Source organism: Saimiri boliviensis, chromosome X, assembly GCF_048565385.1.
Source record: "Saimiri boliviensis isolate mSaiBol1 chromosome X, mSaiBol1.pri, whole genome shotgun sequence".
Lineage (NCBI taxonomy): Eukaryota > Metazoa > Chordata > Mammalia > Primates > Cebidae > Saimiri > Saimiri boliviensis.
This window is the reverse complement of record NC_133470.1, coordinates 13,561,913-13,583,212: the sequence shown is the minus strand read 5'-3', so window position 1 is coordinate 13,583,212 and position 21,300 is coordinate 13,561,913. Positions and strand designations below refer to the sequence as shown.

General features: G+C 42.3%; 1 protein-coding gene across 4 annotated transcripts in view; it reads right to left on the bottom strand.

Moving 5' to 3' along the window:
* Nucleotides 1–21,300, bottom strand: part of TXLNG (taxilin gamma) — a 63,668-nt gene that overhangs the window by 11,308 nt on the left and 31,060 nt on the right. For 2 of the 4 annotated variants that reach the window (XM_039475406.2, XM_039475407.2), the window contains exons 2-6: nucleotides 16,992–17,295; nucleotides 13,945–14,036; nucleotides 6,578–6,748; nucleotides 4,692–4,886; nucleotides 816–935 (exon numbers count right to left, since the gene is read on the bottom strand). In XM_039475406.2, the coding sequence (XP_039331340.1) occupies nucleotides 816–935; nucleotides 4,692–4,886; nucleotides 6,578–6,748; nucleotides 13,945–14,036; nucleotides 16,992–17,295 (882 nt within the window). Of the gene's footprint in view, nucleotides 1–815; nucleotides 936–4,691; nucleotides 4,887–6,577; nucleotides 6,749–13,944; nucleotides 14,037–16,991; nucleotides 17,296–17,775; nucleotides 20,675–21,300 lie in introns of those variants that run through there. The other 2 variants (XM_074391736.1, XM_074391737.1) reach the window with 2 other exon arrangements.

Genomic DNA, 21,300 nt, shown 5'->3' with positions numbered 1-21,300 from the left:
CTCTAAACCCTAGACACACTCAGTATGACACGTCCACATGGCGAGAGCCACTCAGGATTTGAGTCTTCACATTGTGCTCATGTCAGGGCCATGGCTCCTTGAGTAACGCTGGATCCGACAGTCCGCATTATCGCAATCATTTCTCCCTTGTGGATAAGCACACATAGCTGAATCTAAACATGGTAATATACAGTGAGATTCCACTGTATTCACAATTACTGACAGGCAACAGAATATGAGCATACACTGGCAACAATGTTGAGTGATTGCGGTAGAGAATTCTGTTAAAATTTTATCAGAAAATTATACCAGAGTAGTAAACAAATGACTTCCCGAGTTTCAAGTTACTTGGTTGAAAACAAAATGTGATCCTGTATAGGAGACCTGTGGCTTGGTAAGCTTGCTGTTACATTAAATCACCAAATTTAACGTGCTAAATGTGAGCACAACTCTTGAACCTGATGACCGTTACCTAAGATGGAAACTAAATATTCTAAGCACAGAAAAACAAGTGCAGGTCTTCCCACTGGTTTGGTCTGATCTCTCCAGTACATTTTCTGTATAAAAAGTTAAATAGAAATAAACAGCCAAATGCTTTCTAACACACACGCACCACACACTCTCTTCTCAATCTAGAGCAAAACACCAGCTGGCATGCCCCTAAGCACTGCATTAAAGGTAGAATAGATAAATGTTTCAAACGGCCTCGGTTATCATGAAATGTTTCAAACAGCCTGGGTTACCATTAAATGTTTCAAGTGGCCTCAATTACAATGTCGGCAATAATGTCTGCGTTTTTAAGAAGTAAAACTTACAAACTCTCTCTCTCTCTGATGTTTTTCATCAGCTTCTTTTATCAGTTGTGTCGTTTGCTGCAGTTTGGCGTCCACGAGCTGTTGTTGCAGTTCCTTATGTTTGAACACCTTATCAATATGCTACGGGAAAAGGAGAGTTTTTTCCATCACTCACCAAAGAAAGGAGCACAGTAAGGCGGGAACGTCACAGCAGTCCCAGCACCCTGCTCACTCTGCTTTTCTGCTGCTACCACTGCAGCTGAGAATACCAGCTCTCTCCTGTCCCTGTGCTTAGAGAAGCAGACACCACCTTGCAAACCGTCCCACACCGGCAGGAACGCGGCCCTCTGACTGCTGCCCTGTCAGACGTGGCTGTCCCCCTCACCAACTTGGTACTTCCTATTTCTGTTCCACACTGAAAATAAGGCTGAGTGCACCAGGACAAAGAAGGATAAGGAGAGCAAAGTACTAAACCATACATCATGCAGACAGTTCCTTTTTTCCCTCCCCATCATATTTCCCCACCCATTATGTTTTCCCAAATTTCTCAGCTGGAGGCAGCATGGTATGACAGCAGGAATGGCCCAGGTCAAACCTTGACCAGTGTGTGGTCCCGGGCTAATTCCTCTCCAAGCTGAAGCGGTGCCCTCCTCTGGACAGGGGAATACCTCCACCTACCTTGCAGAGCCGGAACAGTAAATGCGATGGTGGCACTAGGCAAGGTGCTTGGTGCCTGGCGCACGTTAGACATTTGGTAAAGGCTCATTAGTTTTTCCAAACAAAACTGTTAAGTGGTTACTGATGTATAATAAAGTCAACAGAACGATCCCTTCCCAGCTGGAAAAACAGAACTCTTCCAGTTACAAGACCCTCTATGAGAGGGGAAAATGATAGTTGGTAAAATAAGGTGGCCTAACTACGTATTCAGAGCACCGCAGACAACTGATCTTCGCCTGTGAGTAATCTGATTATTATATTCTGACCAAAGAACATTATGTAAGACACACACAATATAATTTAAACAAATCGGATTTTCAAATCTGCTACATCAATTATGAGGTACACAGACTGTCGAAACAACAAAACTGAAAGAATCATTTTAAGACAATTAAGGGCTTTATAATTGAACCTCCAGGACAAAAAAGATGTTTCTTCAATAAACACATGCAAAAATAAAGTTGGGGGGGACCTTTATTTTAGAGACTGGCGATATATAAACCCGTGAAATGGATGGACTTTATCCTGATCTTGTTTCAAACAATTCTCTTTTAAAAAGAAGCGGATCCAAAAAATTTGAATAGTGACTATAGTAACTAGGTATTTATATTCACTAATTGTTATTATTTATTTTGGGACAGTCTCACTCCCGTCACCCAGGTACAAGTACAGTGGTGCAATCATGACTCACTGCAGCCTCGACTTCCCGGCCTCAGGTGATCCTCCTGTGTCACCCTCCCAAGTAGCTGGGCCTATAGGTGAACACCACCTCACCCAGCTAGTTTTTGTATATTTTGTAGAGACAGGGTTTCATCGTATTACCCAGACTGATCTCGAAACTCCTGGCCTCAAGCAATACTCCTGCCTTGGCCTCCCAAAGTGCTGGGATGACAGGCATGAGCCACTGCACTTGGCCTATTTGTTAATTTTTTAGGTATGAAACTGGCATTGTGATTATACTTAAATCCTTATTTTTTTGAGCTACACATTCAAATATCTATCAATGGAATATCCGACATCTTGAATTTGCTTCAAAATAATCTAGAGGAATAGAGATGAAATTATCAGCCAGGTGCAGTGGCTCACATCTATAATCCCAGCACTTTGGGAAGCCAAGACAAGGGGATCACCTGAGCCCAGGAGTTGGAGACCAGCCTGGGCAATTTAGTAAGAACCTGTCTCTACCAAAGAAAAAAAAAAAAAGAATTCTGGTTTCATCTGCTGAAGTCAGGTGCTATATTATCTACTTTTTGTTAAGCTTGCAATTTTCCTTAATTTTTTTTTAAAGTGAAAGGCAGTAAGAAAAATAAAATCTTTTAAAAAACAGCAGTTTTTGAAGGGCTATATGTAAAACTATAAAGTTAGAGTTGAAAACAGGATAAAGTAACACAAAGATGACTTTTTTTTTTTAATTTGAATCAACTCTTTGAATCTGTACCTGTAAGGAATATAACATAAAAGCCCAACATTTTACTAATGTTAAAGGCAGAGATGCACATACACCATTTAAGAAAACCTAGCTGGGCGCGGTGGCTCAAGCCTGTAATCCCAGCACTTTGGGAGGCCGAGGCGGGTAGATCACGAGGTCAAGAGATCGAGACCATCCCGGTCAACATAGTGAAACCCCATCTCTACTAAAAATACAAAAAATTAGCTGGGCATGGTGGCACGTGCCTGTAATCCCAGCTACTCAGGAGGCTGAGGCAGGAGAATTGCCTGAATCCAGGAGGCAGAGGTTGCGGTGAGCCGAGATCGCGCCATTACACTCCAGCCTGGGTAACAAGAGTGAAACTCCGTCTCAAAAAAAAAAAAAAAAAAAAAAAAGAAGGTGGGCGGTGGCTCAAGCCTGTAATCCCAGCACTTTGGGAGGCCGAGACGGGTGGATCACGCACGAGGTCAAGAGATTGAGACCATCCTGGTCAACATGGTGAAACCCCGTCTCTACTAAAAATACTAAAAATTAGCTGGGCATGGTGGCATGTGTCTGTAATCCCAGCTACTCAGGAGGCTGAGGCAGGAGAATTGCCTGAACCCAGGAGGCGGAGGTTGCGGTGAGCCGAGATCGCGCCATTGCACTCCAGCCTGGGCAACAAGAGCGAAACTCCATCTCAAAAAAAAAAAAAGAAAACCTAAAGCCTCTAACCCTGTCCATCTCTAAAAGTGAGAAAATAGCCAGATGTGGTGGCTCACTCCTGTAATCCCAACAGTTTGGGAGGCTGAGGCAGGCAGATCACTTGAGGTCAGGAGTACAAGACTAGCTTGGCCAACATGATGAAACCCCATCTCTACTAAAAATACAAAAATTAGCCAGGTGTGGTGGCAGGTACCTATAATTCCAGCTACTTGGGAGGTTGAGACAGGAGAATCACTTGAACCCAGGAGGCGGAGGTTGCAGTGAGCCAAGATTGCACCACTACACTCCAGCCTGGGCAACAGAGTGGGACTCCACCTCAAATAAATAAATAAATAAATAAATGTGAGGAAAACCTTAAAAACCAGGTTAGTTACCTTCTAGCAAGAAGGTAACTAACCTGGTTTTTAAGTTCCTCACTTTGTTCAGAGGACACTACCTCCGAACTTCCAGACTAGCTTATAAAATTATTGCCAAAGTCTTCATTGGAGGCCAGTGGCCAAGTTCATTAGCCATGGATCTTCCCAGTAAACTTTTCACCCTCGATGGGCTTATGTGTGAGGGGTTAGAAGTAGTTTTTTTCCTCCCAAATAGTATAAAGCCCTCATTAAAAAAAAAAAAAAAAAATCTGAAACATAGGTGTACAGGTATAATACATGTATAATACAATGGTAGTGGATACTGTACAGATTATCATAGATGTCTGAGATACACGTATTTGGGGACAAAATATTTATTTATTATTTGTTAGTCTGGATAAGGGAAAACAATCTACACGCTAAAACTGAAATCTTCCAGTATTGCATGGAAGACAAGCAGTACTTGACATGTCTCCTAGAAATAACTTCCCTTATCCAAACCCAGTCACTCCTGGGCCATCAAGTGATGCTCTCACTCGTGGTGCCTGACCGTTTCCTAATAAATAACCGATTTCCACTATGCATGTGCAAAGTTCTGAAACACCCCGTGATGGTGGTTTTACTTTAGGTGTGAATGGTGAACCTTTTGCTAATCTTGAGAAGCCGTTTAAACAAACCAAACACCATTACCTCTTCCCTCAGTGCATACTGTTCGATGAGCTTCTTCAGCTTCTCCCCCAGCTCGATGTTCTCCTGCCGGAGTTTGGCATTGTGGATGTCGTGCTGCTCCAGCTGGGCTTGAATTTCATTTAAGGTAATCTGGAAATGTGCGGTTGCTTCTTTACGTCGCTCTTCTTCCTCTCGTGCCTGCTGCATATTTTCCTCCTTATTACCCAAAATAATTTCTGTTAATAATACATAACTATAGAGATGCTGTTCACAAGAGAAGCTGCTGCAATGGGGGTTCATTTGTTGCTGCCCGGACATGTTGCTTCTGAACTACAATTCCTCTCCCTTATTTATGACCAGAAAACTCTCACCAAAAAGCAAGCAGTTTTTCCTAAGTAGACAGACAACCAGAGAGATGCAAACTGTCCTGCTACAACACAAATCTTATGGCTGTCTCCAGTTCACTATACTACAATACAGGTAAGAGGCTCCCCCATGCAGCCAGCTCCCTCCTCATCAGTTACACAGGGAATCATCTTAGATTGGCCCCAAAAGATCCTGCCCCCTTGCAGCTTACTTTCTGGGTCACATCTTCCACTCCCTAGAGGGCAAAGGACAAATGGAATCCTCGTCTTAAAAAGCTTCTTTTCTGTGACTACTTTCTGATGATGAAAAAAAAAAACAACAAAATTCAAAGATGAATTTCAACTCTTGCTAGGATACTAGTGTCAAAAGACCTTTACATGTCTGAACAGTTATCAGCCTACTCAAAATATTGATTTCCTATGGGGAAAAAAAAAATACCACTTTGAGATCTAAATTCAAGGGCTCAAAAGCAAAGAAGATAATAATGGCTCCCGTATCAGGTGAAAATCCATTTCAAGAGTGCTCTTATAGTCTAGGGCCTTGGGGGCTTGTTGGGGCATAAAGGGAATTTGATCCGATATTCTGCTCAAAGTCATACTACAACAGTACATGGGGCCGGGCGCGGTGGCTCGGCCAGGAGCAGTGGCTCACGCCTGTAGTCCCAGCACTTTGGGAGGCCGAGGCGGGTGGATCACAAGGTCAGGAGATCGAGACCATCCTGGTCAACATGGTGAAACCCCGTCTCTACTAAAAATATTTAAAAAAAAAAAAAAAATTAGCTGGGCATGGTGGCGCGTGCCTGTAATCCCAGCTACTCAGGAGGCTGAGGCAGGAGAATTGCCTGAACCCAAGAGGTAGAGGTTGCGGTGAGCCGAGATCGCGCCATTGCACTCCAGCCTGGGTAACAAGAGCGAAACTCCGTCTCAAAAAAAAAAACAAAACAGTACATGGCACAGGCTCATCCCATTCTAAGAGGCAGATTCCTTCCCGCAGCTCTGCTCTTTTCCCTCTTCCCCAGTTGATACCAATGAATCTTTGGGTACCTAAGCCAAGGTGTAAGTGATTTCCTAAAAGTACTTAGCAACTGAATGGCTGGGGGTGGGCCAGCGGACTTGGACAATGCTCAGGAGCTCAGCAGGAGTTCTCCCTTCCAGACTCACTCTGGCTCAAGTCTGCAACTAGTTTCTCATTTCACTGCAGCCTTTCCTACTTGGTGATCAGCTGTATCAGTGTTCAGCAGAAAACTGGCAAATCTGAGCGTCCAAGGCCTCGGCTCTAAGCAGGAGGGCCTTGGGCATGGATTCCCTGTGGCCAAGTATGAGGCAACTAAGGCGCTTTTCCTTGAACAGGAAACCAAAACTTACGTAGAAAGACTTGGTCTTACATTTACAATGACCTCACACAAGGCATCAGGCCAAGCAAAATTAAAAGCAAGGCAAGTATCTGTCTCTAAGAAGAGACAAGGATTTATTTCAGGCAAAAGGTGATTATAAAATCAGCTAAGTCCCTCCTGAAAAAAACAGACAAATGAACCCACTAACCTTTAACGTCTTATTGTGACGCTGAAGTTCTCTGCAAAGAGACTCTAGCTTGCTTCTTGCCAAGATAGCCTTGCTGTGTTCACTCTGCAAGTGAACTTTCTCTTTCACAATCTGGGCTTGCTTCTTCTGCAGAATCTTCATCTGCTTCTGAACATTTCTGCTCTCCTCCAGCTAAAATTCATAAGCACTTTACATTTACAAAGTATAGTAAAAACCTTAGAGTTATGGCTAGAATTATAATAAGAGCTATGGAACACATTTTCAAAAAGCCACATACTGTAGTGTAATATATTATTTCAGTTGTTTCAGGCCATGCTACACTGCCACCCTTCTCCTCTCTTCCAGTTGTGACAGAAAAGTAAGCAAATTTAGGGTAGCAGAAAATAACCAATCTTTTCCTTTTTAAAAAAATCCTTTAGACAGATTTAATTTTCACAACAACCTTTTATTATCCAGGTTTTATAGAAGAAATGTATAAGCCTAGAGACATTAATAAGTTGCCCAACATTCTTTAATTAGTACAGATAATCAGTATGGGGTGAGGTGGGGATTTGAACCCAGCTGCCTGAATCACTGGCTTTCTTGACTTCCGTATTGGCCTGCTATCCCCTGGGGTCCTAGATTTTGCCAACTTCCTGACTTCAGACACTGGTGACATATCTTCTTCCTGCTTTCTTTTTTCTTTCCTTTTTTTTTTTGAGACAGTCTTGCTTTGTTGCTGAGGCTGGAATGCAGTGGTGCGATCTTGGCTCACTGCAACCTCTGCCTCCCAGGCTCAAGCAATTCTCCTGTCTCAGCCTCCTGAGTACCTGGGATCACAGATGCCCACCACCATGCATGGCTAATTCTGCATTTTTAGTACAGACGGGGTTTCACTACCTTGGCCAGGCTGGTCTCGAACTCCTGACCTCAAGTGATCCTCCTGCCTTAGCCTCCCAAAGTGCTGGTATTACAGGCATGAGCCACTGCACCTGGCCTTCTTCCTGCTTTCAACCCAAACACTCCAAACACTCATCAGAATCTAAAACTCAGTAAACAGAACCCAAGTTCTTTGTGAGAAGAACTGCTGCAATTTTAGGTATGAAGCAAATTAGTCTGTTTCAAGGTTAAAGCAACATGAACAGATAAGATGGCAGCCTTACTGACCTTTCAATAAAGCTTTTACCGAAGAAGGAAATGACGCTGAGTCACAATTTGAAGAGGCAACATGGGCTCTTCAATTTCTAGTTACAATCCTGTGCTTTTTGAAGGATGATGCCCTTCAACTGGATACCTCTTGCCCCAGAATCTTCCTGGGGCCCACTGGGAACACTGCCTACGCATTCTAGCCTTAACCTTTTGGAAAATAAACAGCCTTAGTTCTGGCTGAAACCCACTCCAATGCTGAAGGCCAGAAGTGACTCAGTTCTAAAGCCAGGCATGTCCTGAATTGCTGTTTGCTGGGTGAATGTCCGTCTAGATCATTTCCTACCTGTTAAAAAACATACTGGAATCCAAATATTTTAAAAAATCAATTTATTATGCTTTGGGGTTTTTAATTTTTATTTTTATTAAGCGGGAGTCTTATTCTGTTACTCAGGCTGGAGTGCAGTGACACGATCTCAGCTCACTACAGCCTCTGTCTCCCGAGTTCAAGCAATTCTCCTTCCTCAGCCTCCTGAGTAGCTAGGACTACAGGCACCTGCCACCATGCCCAGCTAATTTTCGTATTTTTAGTAGAGACAGAGTTTCACCCTGTTGGCCAGGCTGGTCTCAAATCCATGACCTCAACTGATCCGCCCGCCTCGGCCTCCCAAAATGCTGGGATTACAAGCATAAGCCACCATGACCCGCCAGGTTTTGTTTTGTTTTGTTTTGTTTTTGAGACCGAGTTTTGCTCTTGTTACCCAGGCTGGAGTGCAATGGCGCGATCTCGGCTCACCGCAACCTCCGCCTCCTGGGTTCAGGCAATTCTCCTGCCTCAGCCTCCTGAGTAGCTAGGATTACAGGCACATGCCACCATGCCCAGCTAATTTTTTGTATTTTTAGTAGAGACGGGGTTTCACCATGTTGACCAGGTTGGTCTCGATCTCTCGATCTTGTGATCCACCCGCCTCGGCCTCCCAAAGTGCTGGGATTACAGGCTTGAGCCACCGCGCCCGGCGGTTTTGTTTTTTTTAAATGATGTTTTAGGAATCAATACCATCGAGTTTTACACCCACAGGCTACTACTGAAACACTCATCAGAATCTAAAACTCAGTAAACAGCACCCAAGGTTCTTTGTGAGAAGAACTGCTGCAATTTTAGGTACGAAGCAAATTAGTCTGTTTCAAGGTTAAAGCAACATGAACAGATAAGATGGCAGCCTTACTGACCTTTCAATAAAGCTTTTACCAAAGAAAATGATGCTGAGTCACAATTTGAAGAGCAAGAGTGACATCTTGTGGCCTACTAAAACATATCATGCATCCTTACAGGCAATACATTTACAGATATTAAAAACACCTTTACTGAAATTCTTACAGAAAAAAAATCATTGTTTTTGTATAATTTTGTGAAGCAAAATTACTACGAACTACAGGCAGCCGCTCAGTTTAAGAGGCCACACGTTCTACACACACTGACTATAATTTCACTAGGGCGTGGAGCTCCCTGCCTTCCCTGACCCCAGGTTAGTGCAATCCTGAATCCTGTGTTCATTATTCCTTCACTTTCCTTTCTATATTATTTCATTTCATCAGTGTGTAGTTCTCGAACAAAAAAAAAAATCATTTTGGTTTTAGTTGTTTTGACTTTATTGTAGCTAGTGCAACTGAGGAATTTTTCATTTTCTTTAACTTACACTAATTTAATAAACCACATGTGGCTGATGGCTACCGTCTTGGACAGCCCAGCTCAATTATATTGCTAGGACTCATCCACGTTGTTGGTGTGTAGCTGCAGATCAGGGCTTAGCAGATTTTTTCTGTAAAGGGCCAGCAAGTAAATACTTTAGGCACTGCAGGCCACATATGGTCTCTGTCATGTGTTCTTATTTTTAAACATCATCTTAAAAATGTAAAACCATTCTTAGCTTGTGGGCAGTATAAAAACAGACTTTGGCTGGATTTGGCCCACAGGCTGTATAATATTCCACTTTTTAAAAACATAGCACACACACAAACAAACCACACAAAGTGAGACTTGTTTCTAAAAAGTAAACAGTGAGCCATGATCACATTCTAGCCTGGGTGGTAGAGTGAGACCCTGTCTCAAAAAACCAAACAGACAGATAGGCAAAAAATAAAAACATACCACACACACACACACACACACACACACACACACAAACTCTTTATTAATCCATCCTCTTGTATAAATGGGCATCTGGGCTGTTTCTAGGTTTCGTTATTACTCACAGTGGTATGAACACTCTTATATGTATTTGCTGGCATACACGTGTCAGGAATTCCTCTTCTGTGCAAACCTCAGAAATGAGGTTGCTTGGCAACAATTTCTAAATGTTCGATTTCTTTTTTTTTCTTTGAGACAGAGTTTTGCTCTTATTGCCCAGGCTGGAGTGCAGTGATGTGATCTCAGCTCACTGTAACCTCTGCCTCCTGGGTTCAAGTGATTCTCCTGTCTAAGCCTCCCAAGTAGCTGGGATTATAGGGGTACCCACCACACCTGGCTAGTTTTCTGTATTTTTAGTAGAGACAGGGTTTCACCATGTTGGCCAGGCTGGTCTCAAACTCCTGATCTCCGGTGATCTACCTGCCTCAGCCTCCCAAAGTGTTGGGATTACAGGCGTGAGCCACCACAGCCAGCTAAAATGTTTGATTTCACGTGACAATGCCAAAGTACTTTCCAGAGGGTCTGGCAAATTGGTATTCTCAACAGCAATATATGAGATCATGTAGATCCACATCCTCTCCAAAATGATCAGATTTTTTCATTTATGTCACTACAATGGACATAAAATAAAATGACATCTCATTGTGGTCCTGATTTGCATTTCCCTAATCACTTATCAGTAGAACATCTCTTTGAATGTTTATGGACCTTTATATTAAGGTATCTTCATATCTTTGTTTATCCACTTCTATGAAATGCCCTTTTCATGTCTCACCCAGCTTTCCATAGGGCTACCTGTCCTTTTCACATTAGTGTTCTTTAGATATTCTTGATACTAAATCTCCTGCTGGTCATATTTGTTGGAAATATGTTCTCCCGTTTGTAATGTCTTCTCACTTTTTCAAAGGCATCTTTTAATAAAAATACAGTCTTAATTTCAATAAAGCCAATTTCTACAATCTTTCCTCTGACAGTGCTTTTTGTGTTATAAGAAATCCTTCCTGGCCGGGCGCGGTGGCTCAAGCCTGTAATCCCAGCACTTTGGGAGGCCGAGGCGGGTGGATCACGAGGTCAAGAGATCGAGACCAACCTGGTCAACATGGTGAAACCCCGTCTCTACTAAAAATACAAAAAACTAGCTGGGCATGGTGGTGCGTGCCTGTAATCCCAGCTATTCAGGAGGCTGAGGCAGGAGAATTGCCTGAACCCAGGAGGCGGAGGTTGTGGTGAGCCGAGATCGCGCCATTGCACTCCAGCCTGGGTAACAAGAGCGAAACTCCGTCTAAAAAAAAAAAGAAAAAAAGAAAAAAAAGAAATCCTTCCTTAACTCAAGGTTGGAAAAATATTTACCCATTAATAAATCAAAATACTATCTAAAAATTTTAAAGCTTAACTTTTGACATTTAAGCCTTTAATCTATTTGGAATTGACTATTGCCTCTGGTGTGTAAGTATCTACTTTCACTCTTTTCCCATAAGAATAACCTTTTTTTTTTGGAGCTAGCATCTTGCTCTGTCACCCAGACTGGGGTGTCATGTGGCATAAACTCACTGCAGCCTCCAATACCTGGGCTCAAGTGATCCACCCATCCCAGCCTCCCAAGTAGCTGGGACTATAGGTATGCATGTGTAAGAGTACGTGTGTGTGTACACGGTCTTGCGGCATTGCTCTGGGTTGTCTTGAACTCCTGACTGCAGGCAATCCTGTCTCGGCCTCCCAAGGGCAGATGTTACAGGGCTTAGCTACCATACCTGGCCAGGATAACCACTTTTCTGAAGTTACATTAATAACATTAGGATGGCAATTCTTCCCCAAATGGATCTACATATTCTGCGAAATGCTCTTTGAAATCCCAAATGGTGCCCCCCCGACACATAGAACTACTAAATTGAATCTAAAATCTACAGAGAGTAAAGGGCCAAGAATAGCCAAGATACTTCAGAAGAAAAGAGTAAGAAGAATGGGACCTACATTAAGATTATTACACTATAATAATCTATACAAACTGACTACAGGATGGGAAAGAATAGCATTACAAAGTACTTAAGGATCATGTTAATGGTATCCATAGCTAAAAGCAAAATGCTACAATTTAATGAATCCCTGTGATCTGGTGAACGTGTTGGCCACAGGGTCTCCCCAATGGACAATCCCAGTTACAGTGGACAGAACTCCATTCCAACTGCTCCACAAAACAGTTATGCATGTCACTGCAACAAGCACAATGACATCAGATGATATGTGTCACAAAGGGGTAGAGGACAGTGACAGCAAAAGGGAACTTTTCAGAATAATCCTTGGGAAAAGGCTACTACTCCCTTGGTGGCCTCACTGCTATACCACCTATACATACTCTACCTTTAAGTGAAATATGTGTTGCTTCAAGAAATCAAGCTTTAGAACATATTCTGGAAACAATACACATTTTGTCTTTCAAATTTTCAGCACAAATCTATATAAAAGAGCGATCATTCACTAGGCAAGTCTTCAATGTGTCACATCCTGAAACAAACATAGCCATTACTGCTGGTGCTTAACAATAACCATACCCATATACAAAACAACAATAAAACCAAAAACCATGAACAAAAACACCTTAGACCCCTGCTACTTCAAGTGTGATCCAAGCTCTGGCAGCATCATCACTGTCACCTGGGCATTTGCTAAAATGCAGATCCCCAGGCCCCAAACAAGACCTAGTGAATCAGAGTGTGCATTCTAACCAACATGTCAATGATCAGTGTGAGTTTGGGAACAACTGCCCCAGATCACTATTTGTTCTCTCTTCTAACCAATTCACGGCTCTCTGTCATTGTCACATCACTGCGTTGGGTAACTAACCTTCAACGCTGCTTTTTCTGGTTTGTACTCTTTTCTCCATTTTTTTCTTTTCCCTTTTCTGTTCTTGTCTTTCTTCTTTTTCCACCATTTCTTGCATGATCTCCTCATGTGAAAAGTACCAAGGGGCACTGGCTTCCGCAGCCAATGGAAGCATTCCTTTCCTGAAGCCATCAATCCAAAACACACTGTGTTTTCTGCCATCTTTGCTTTTGCGACTGTTCTGGGACATTTTCATTGATGCACAGGGCGTCCTGCTGCTACAAATAATGGAAGGTGCCAGGCTGCTGAATGCCAGCTAAGTGAGGTATACCTGGACCACTTTATAAACTGAGGGAAAGTAACTATCATTCTTCAAGTAATAAACAGAACTCATATTTTTTTAGAGCTGATCACTGATTAAAAAAAAAGTAATGCTTTATGATATGGAATTAACTGTTCTAACAGATGAAGATGCATAAAAATTGTACAGCATAATTCACCTAAGTATTTCACAAAAGGCAATAATTTTAGCATTTAGATTAGAACCACTTATTCTAAAAGTTTCCCACAACCATTCCTTCAAAGGGTTCTATGACTTTCCCATACCTCAATTCAAATAGGATGACAGGGGTTCCAAGTTGAAACTGCCTTCATCATTCCAACAAGAGAATTAATGCTACATGAAATAATATAGCTGAGAAGAAACTCTTTGATGAGGTCAATGTCTTTGGAAGATGAAAAAAAGAATGCCTGACACATAGTAGATGCTAAGTAAATATTTCTGAGACACAGTATTGTTTCAGCAGATGATTTCATCTAACACACAATTTCAATCAGAACAGTTAGATCCCTGATCTCTAGAATTCCCTTAGTAAAAGTTTAAGACAGGAACCACTACACCCCAACTGAGTGGCACCTAAGGCACTACAACATAGCAATGGAAAGTCTGATTTATACTCTAAAACTGAGTTTTAGAAAATCTATGCCACATCTTAGCATTATAATGTTCCCTATATATTACCTCATAAAATGAAACTATATGACCAACCAAAAGACCCAACATCAGCAACAACCAAAAACAGCCCCAATAAACCAGATTCTCTTTTCCAATTTGGGAATAAGATGGAATTTTACATTTAAGGCCATATCAAAATTGTACTTTGATAAACTTATCAAGCACACACACATTTCACTGTATTTTATATGGCTCTCACATCCTTGATTTAATACTCACAAGATCAGCATATTTCTTACAGAGAGCTGCCAGCTTCTCCTCTGGGGTTGAAAGGGTGTTTAGGGCTTGCATCAGTAATAAAACTTCTTTTCCTGATGATTAACAAAAAAAGAAATTAAGTCCCAGAAGAATGAGATGAAATCTAACCTGCAAATTCTACTAACAATTCCTGTGCTCTGACATCCAGAGTAAACTAATTTATGCCTATAATTAGAAGTAAGAGATTTACCAGTTCAATAAAGAAGACAATTTTTAAATTCTGGATTAGCAGGCCACTCTCCCCTCCCCGTCCCCACCCCGAATTTCTTCAGTCACTCACTAACGCTGCTAGCTATATATAAGAACGCTTGTTGGGGCCAGGCGCGGTGGCTCAAGCCTGTAATCCCAGCACTTTGGGAGGCCGAGGCGGGTGGATCACGAGGTCAAGAGATCGAGACCATCCTGGTCAACAAGGTGAAAGCCCGTCTCTACTAAAAATACAAAAAATTGGCCAGGCGTGGTGGCTCAAGCCTGTAATCCCAGCACTTTGGGAGGACGAGGCGGGTGGATCACGAGGTCAAGAGATCGAGACCATCCTGGTCAACAAGGTGAAAGCCCGTCTCTACTAAAAATACAAAAAGTTAGCTGGGCATGATGGCGCGTGCCTGTAATCCCAGCTACTCAGGAGGCTGAGGCAGGAGAATTGCCTGAACCCAGGAGGCGGAGGTTGCAGTGAGCTGAGATCGCGCCATTGCACTCCAGCCTGGGTAACAAGAGCAAAACTTCGTCTCAAAAAAAAAAAAAAAGAACGCTTGTTAAAAGCTTAAAAATTTCCTTGCCTAGGCCAGGCACAGTGGCTCACGCCTGTAATCCCAGCACTTTGAGAGGCCGAGGCGGGCAGATCACGAGGTCAAGAGATCAAGACCATCCTGGCCAACATGGTGAAACCCATCTCTACTAAAAATACAAAAAAATTAGCTGGGCATGGTGGCGCACACCTGTAGTCCCAGCTACGCGGGAGGCTGAGGCAGGAGAACTGCTTGAATCTGGAAGGCGGAAGTTGCAGTGAGCAGAGATTGCGCCACTGCACTCCAGCCCGAGGGAGCAAGACTCCGTCTCAAAAAAAAAAAAAAAAAAAAAATTGCCTTGCCTAATCACTGATGTCCAAGTTAAGACAAAGGGCAAGTTACAAAGGGCAGAGAATATTTTTAAAAGCTTCCTCCTAATCAAGTTCAAACATAGAAGTAAGTTCAAAGGGAGTTTCAGTTGGTACTACACTTTCCCTAAGACACACATAATCACAGGTGAATGTATCTTTTCCTAGGAACAATTAAAAAACTTATGCTTTACTAAGTATATTCCATGTGTTAACTAAGGTTAACTAACTAAAGGATGACAAGATAGCTCTTCCCATGGGAAAAAGACCTTAACAATACTGTAAGGACTCTGGCAAAGAGAGGCTGAGATAGGAGGAGACAAATGGCATTTCAAAATAAAGGGTAATCTTTTATTTCTTAAGCTGGGTGACAGGTATCATTTAAATTTTTTTAATATTCATTCTTATATTTAAGATATTGCATAAAAATATGTATCTTAAAATAACTCAGATATACAGATCACTATGGGGGAAAAAGGCTGACTTCAAAAAAGAATGCTTTGGGCCGGGCGCGGTGGCTCAAGCCTGTAATCCCAGCACTTTGGGAGGCCGAGGTGGGTGGATCACGAGGTCAAGAGATCGAGACCATCCTGGTCAACATGGTGAAACCCCGTCTCTACTAAAAATACAAAAAATTAGCTGGGCATGGTGGTGCGTGCCTGTAATCCCAGCTACTCAGGAGGCTGAGACAGGAGAATTGCCCGAACCCAGGAGGCGGAGGTTGCGGTGAGCTGAGATCGCGCCATTGCACTCCAGCCTGGGTAACAAGAGCGAAACTCCGTCTTAAAAAAAAAAAAAAAAAGAATGCTTTTCTACTCACATAAAATTTTATTAATGAAATCTTCTCTCATTTAACCCAAGCCCTTTTTTTTTTTTTTTTTTTTTTTTTTTGAGACGGAGTTTCGCTCTTGTTACCCAGGCTGGAGTGCAATGGCGCTATCTCGGCTCACCGCAACCTCCGCCTCCTGGGTTCGGGCAATTCTCCTGCCTCAGCCTCCTGAGTAGCTGGGATTACAGGCACGTGCCACCGTGCCCAGCTAATTGTTTGTATTTTTAGTAGAGACGGGGTTTCACCATGTTGACCAGGATGGTCTCGATCTCTTGACCTCGTGATCCACCCGCCTCGGCCTCCCAAAGTGCTGGGATTACAGGCTTGAGCCACCGTGCCTGGCCAAACCGAAGCCCTTTAAGAGACGATTAAACATGATTACTGAATATGATAAGAAAGAACTGTAATGTGGCCAGGAATGGTGGCTCACACCTGGTATCTCAGCACTTTGGGAGGTCGAGGCAGGAGAGCACTGCTTGAGCTTAGGAGTTTGAGACCTGCCTGGGCAACACAGTGAGACCTTGCCTCTACAAAAAAATTTAAAAATTAGCCAATTCGGCCGGGCGCGGTGGCTCAAGCCTGTAATCCCAGCACTTTGGGAGGCCGAGGCGGGTGGATCACGAGGTCAAGAGATTGAGACCATCCTGGTCAACATCGTGAAATCCCGTCTCTACTAAAAATACAAAAAAATCAGCTGGGCATGGTGGTGCGTGCCTGTAATCCCAGCTACTTAGGAGGCTGAGGCAGGAGAATTGCCTGAACCCAGGAGGTGGAGGTTGCAGTGAGCCGAGATCGCGCCATTGCACTCCAGCCTGGGTAACAAGAGCAAAACTCCATCTCAAAAAAAAAAAAAAAAAAATTAGCCAATTCTTGATTATTTAGAAAACAAAAACTAAGCATCCTCTCTGCTGTTTTCGCCTCCTGCACATAACTGCAGCAGACACATGGACTGACCTCACCGGAGACACCAGGTGTGTTGGCTAAGCATCTCTAAAGTGGCTGTGATCAAAATCATCTGGGCTACAGAAAACATAAGAAAAATGATTAGCATGTGAATTGTCCAACCACTGAACAGATTATTACCTAAGGTTTTTTCTTTGTTCCTGTTGCACTCCGAATCTTGCTGACCATCAGGGGGATCTGTTCGAGCTTCTCCACCAGGGATTTCCTCTCTCGACTCTTCTTTGCAGTACGCTGGGCTCACCAAATTCCTGTTCTCTGTTATAAAGTCACTGCCTTCATCCTCTTCCAATGAATGCTTGTTAATTGTGCCGCCACAATTTGAGTCTTGATGTTGAAGAATATCATTTGATTGAGAGTTACACAACATATCTGCCTTTACCCCTAGCCCACAAATTCCAGCTTCTTCCATTGTGCCAATTTCAAACTAGAGGAAAGGAGGAGAAAAAAGATGGAGAAGGTGTTAAATCAAATGTAAACAATGTTTACAACCAATGGCACATCATAGCCCGAGTATTTTCTTTCTTAGTGGTTTGCAAAATTGATGTAAATATGGTAGTTTCTAGGTTTCACTGAGAGGTGACCTAACTGTAAAGTATAAAGAAATTAAAATTAAAATGAATCACACAACTATGCAGTACCAAAGGAGGCAAGAAAGCCATTTAGTTATAAGTCTAAATTGATTTCCATATAAAAATTCACCACTTAACATAATTTGCACCTTAACAGAAGCAAAACTGTCCCCACTTAATGAATATTAATTATTCTGATCTTATCCTCAAGGAGACAGTACAGCAGACATGGCTAGCTAGCTATCCATCAAAACCCCATGCTCCCCCAAGTTCCTGTAGACTTGGCACTATGGGAAAAGTGCCCAGCCAGGGACTATACTCCCCAGCCCACTTACACCTAGGGGTGACTTCCACGTGAAGTTCCCACCAACTGAATGTGAACAGAGGCCACAACTGTCCTTTCTGTAACAAGACTTTTATTCATAGAAGCACAGGTTATTTCTCCACCATTTCTCTCCCACTCTGGCAAAATGCAGACATCTCCAAGATCCTAAGGAACGGCAGAGCCACAGGGTAAATGCAGCCTGGACCTCCATATCCTATGTACATACAGAAAAGCCACCCTACTTACAAAGAAAACCTACACTGGACTATTATGTGAATAAGAAATAAACTTCTCTCCCGCTAAGTAAGCCATGGAAATTTTGAGACTGATATTTTAAGCAGCTATCCCTGCCCTAATACAGATTATACACATGGTAAAGATGCCTTTATTCCAGTATGTTATTCTTGTATCAGTAATTTTACCTTACTCTGTCTATCACATTGTTAACCCTATTTGAGTTTTTTTCCCTTGTGAACACTACCTGGTCATGATGTGGGACAAATTTAAATTCTGTGCACTTACTCTCTGAATAAAAGAGGGCCTCCTCCTTTTCTGAAAAATACAGTTGTGGAAGGAGGTGTTTAGGAGGTGTTCTCTTATCACAAATGGACAAAAACTACTTTCTTTTTTTTCTTTTTTTTTTTTTTTTTGAGATGGAGTTTTGCTCTTGTTACCCAGGCTGGAGTGCAATGGCACGATCTCGGCTCACCGCAACCTCCACTTCCTGGGTTCAGGCAATTCTCCTGCCTCAGCCTCCTGAGTAGCTGAGATTACAGGCACGCACCACCATGCCCAGCTAATTTTTTGTATTTTAAGTAGAGACGGGGTTTCACCATGTTGACCAGGATGGTCTCGATCTCCTGACCTCGTGATCTACCCGCCTCAGCCTCCCAAAGTGCTGGGATTACAGGCTTGAGCCACCGCGCCCGGCTCAAAAACTACTTTCAAAAATTCATGGGAGAGCAAATATTTGTGATTTTCAGTTACAATTGTTTTATGCAACTGAAGAACTCTAAATATCAAAGTAGAAGGGGATAGAGAGGTTAAGGAAAATAAAATCTTATCTTTTAAAATCTAATGTTGATAAATCCGGTACTGTGCTTTCAGAAGAACAAATTGGCAAGGCCACTTTGAAAAACTATTTGGCAATATGGATACCTTCTAACCCAGTCAACTCTACTCCTGGAATTTTGCCCAAGTGTGTACATATGCGTATCCAAAGGCCAAGAATAAAAAAGCACTATTCGTAATAGCTCCAAAATGGAAACAACCCAAATTTCTATCATTAACAGAATGGATAAACTGTTGATTCCATACTATCCAGCAGTGAGAATGAACTACTGTTGGATACAACCGTGCAGATGAGTTTCACAGACCTATGTTGTGAAAAAGGTGCCAGAAGAGTATCCACTGTAGGAAATAATTTATGCATAAAGTCCAAAAACAAGCCAAGCTAACAAATGGCGCTAGAAATCAGGATAGTGGTCACTATTGGGGGTGGGGCCTCCTGGGGTGCTCATGGTATTTTATTTCTTGGTCTAGATGAGGTAACACATTCACTTTGTGAAAATTCATTAAGCCTAAACATTTATGATTTGTATACTTTTCTCAATTTGTTTTACTTCAGTAAAGTTTATATTTAAAGTTGCAACTTATACATTATTCAAGAAGTATGAGGAACCAAAACAAATATATTCCTCTAAGAAGAGACATGCTGCTTTTCATGACACTTTTAAAATAATGTGCATAAAATAAAACGTTGATTTCTTTAAAAAGTTAAAAAATTAAAGGGAAATGGGTTATCTACTTCAGAGTTATGGTTTGATGCCACACTCTAAGCCTAATTCAGATAGAAAAAACTTACAAATACTGAAACTCTTAAATTATTTGAAAAGATATTTAAAATTCACATCCATATGTATCATATTCTATTGAGCAATGTTTCTCAAGTGTAAACCATAGATATTAAGTCTTCCAAAAATTCACAGTGGTGGCCAGGCGCAGTGGCTCACACCTGTAATCCTAGCACTTTGGGATGCCGAGGCAAGCGAATCATAAGGTCAGGAGTTCGAGACCAGCCTCCTGACCAACATGGTGCAACCCTGTGTCTACTAAAAATACAAAAATTAGCCAAATGAGGTGGCGTGCACATGTAATCCCAGTTACTCAGGAGGCTGAGGCAGGAGAATCACTTGAACGCAGGAGGTGGAGGTTGCAGTGAGCTGAGATCACACCATTGCACTCCAACCTGGGTGAAAGAGCAAGACTCAGTCTCAAACCAAAAAAAAAAAAAAAAAAAAAAAAATTGACAATGGCCTGGCATCACAGCACATCCCTGTAGTCCCAGCTATTTAGGGGGCTAAGGCAAGTTTGAGGATAGCCTGGGCAATACAGTGAGATCACCGTCTCTTGGGGCAGAAGGGAATTCACAATATACCCAAATAACATACTATAACAGAATTATTATTAATAGAACAGGTGCAAAGTTATCATTTCAAGGCTACATTTCACATGTAACTGCTAGTTTCGTGTCTACTTTAATCAAATACTAAACTGTCATGCATAAATTGGGCACAAAGATACATAAAGAGACCCTTTACACAAAAGCAATACAGAGGGAAAAAATGAATACTATTAATATCATTTTCCCCAACTTTTCTTTTTTTGAAACAGAGTCTCACTGTCGCCAGGCTGGAGTGCAGTGGCACAATCTCGGCTCACTGCAAGCTCTGCCTCCCAGGTTCAAGCAATTCTCCTGCCTCAGCCTCCCGAGTAGCTGGGACTACAGGCACACACCACCACACCCAGCTAATTTTTGTATTTTTAGTAAAGACGGGGTTTCACCATGTTGGCCAGGATGGTCTCGATCTCTTGACCTCGTGATCCACCCACCTCAGCCTCCCAAAGTGCTGGGATTACAGGCTCGAGCCACCGCTCCCGGCCTCACATTTTCCCCAATTAAAAAAAAAAATTTTCAGGCCAGGTGTGGTGGCTCACACCTGTAATCCCAGCACTTTGGGAGGCTGAGGTGGGCAGACCGTTTGAGGCCAAGAGTTCGAGAGCAGCCTGGCCAACACAGTGAAACCTCATCTCTACTAAAAACATAAAAATTAGCCAGACATAGTGGTGGGCACCTATAATCCCAACTACTAAGTAGGCTGAGGCAGGGAGAATCGCTGGAACCTGGAGGGTGGAGGTTGCGGTGAGCTGAGTTCACACCACTGCCTGGTTGACAGAGCAAAACTCCACCTCAAAAAAAAAAAAAACCAAAAAAAAAAAAAAACAGAAGACTGCTTATCTCTAATACAGAATTTCTCAGACATGTAATGATAATAAAACCCACACAATCCCAGAAAACATGATGTCAAACCATATCAAAAATACAGTGAGCATGCAATTTGTAGAAAAAAGAGGAAGCATAAATAATTTTCACCAAGAAAGCCCCTGAGGCCTGTCCTAAGATCCATTTTAAGAAAGCTACTTGAGAAATAAGACTGGTTAATTTCTAGTTTTCTAGTTCCATTAGTGATTTATT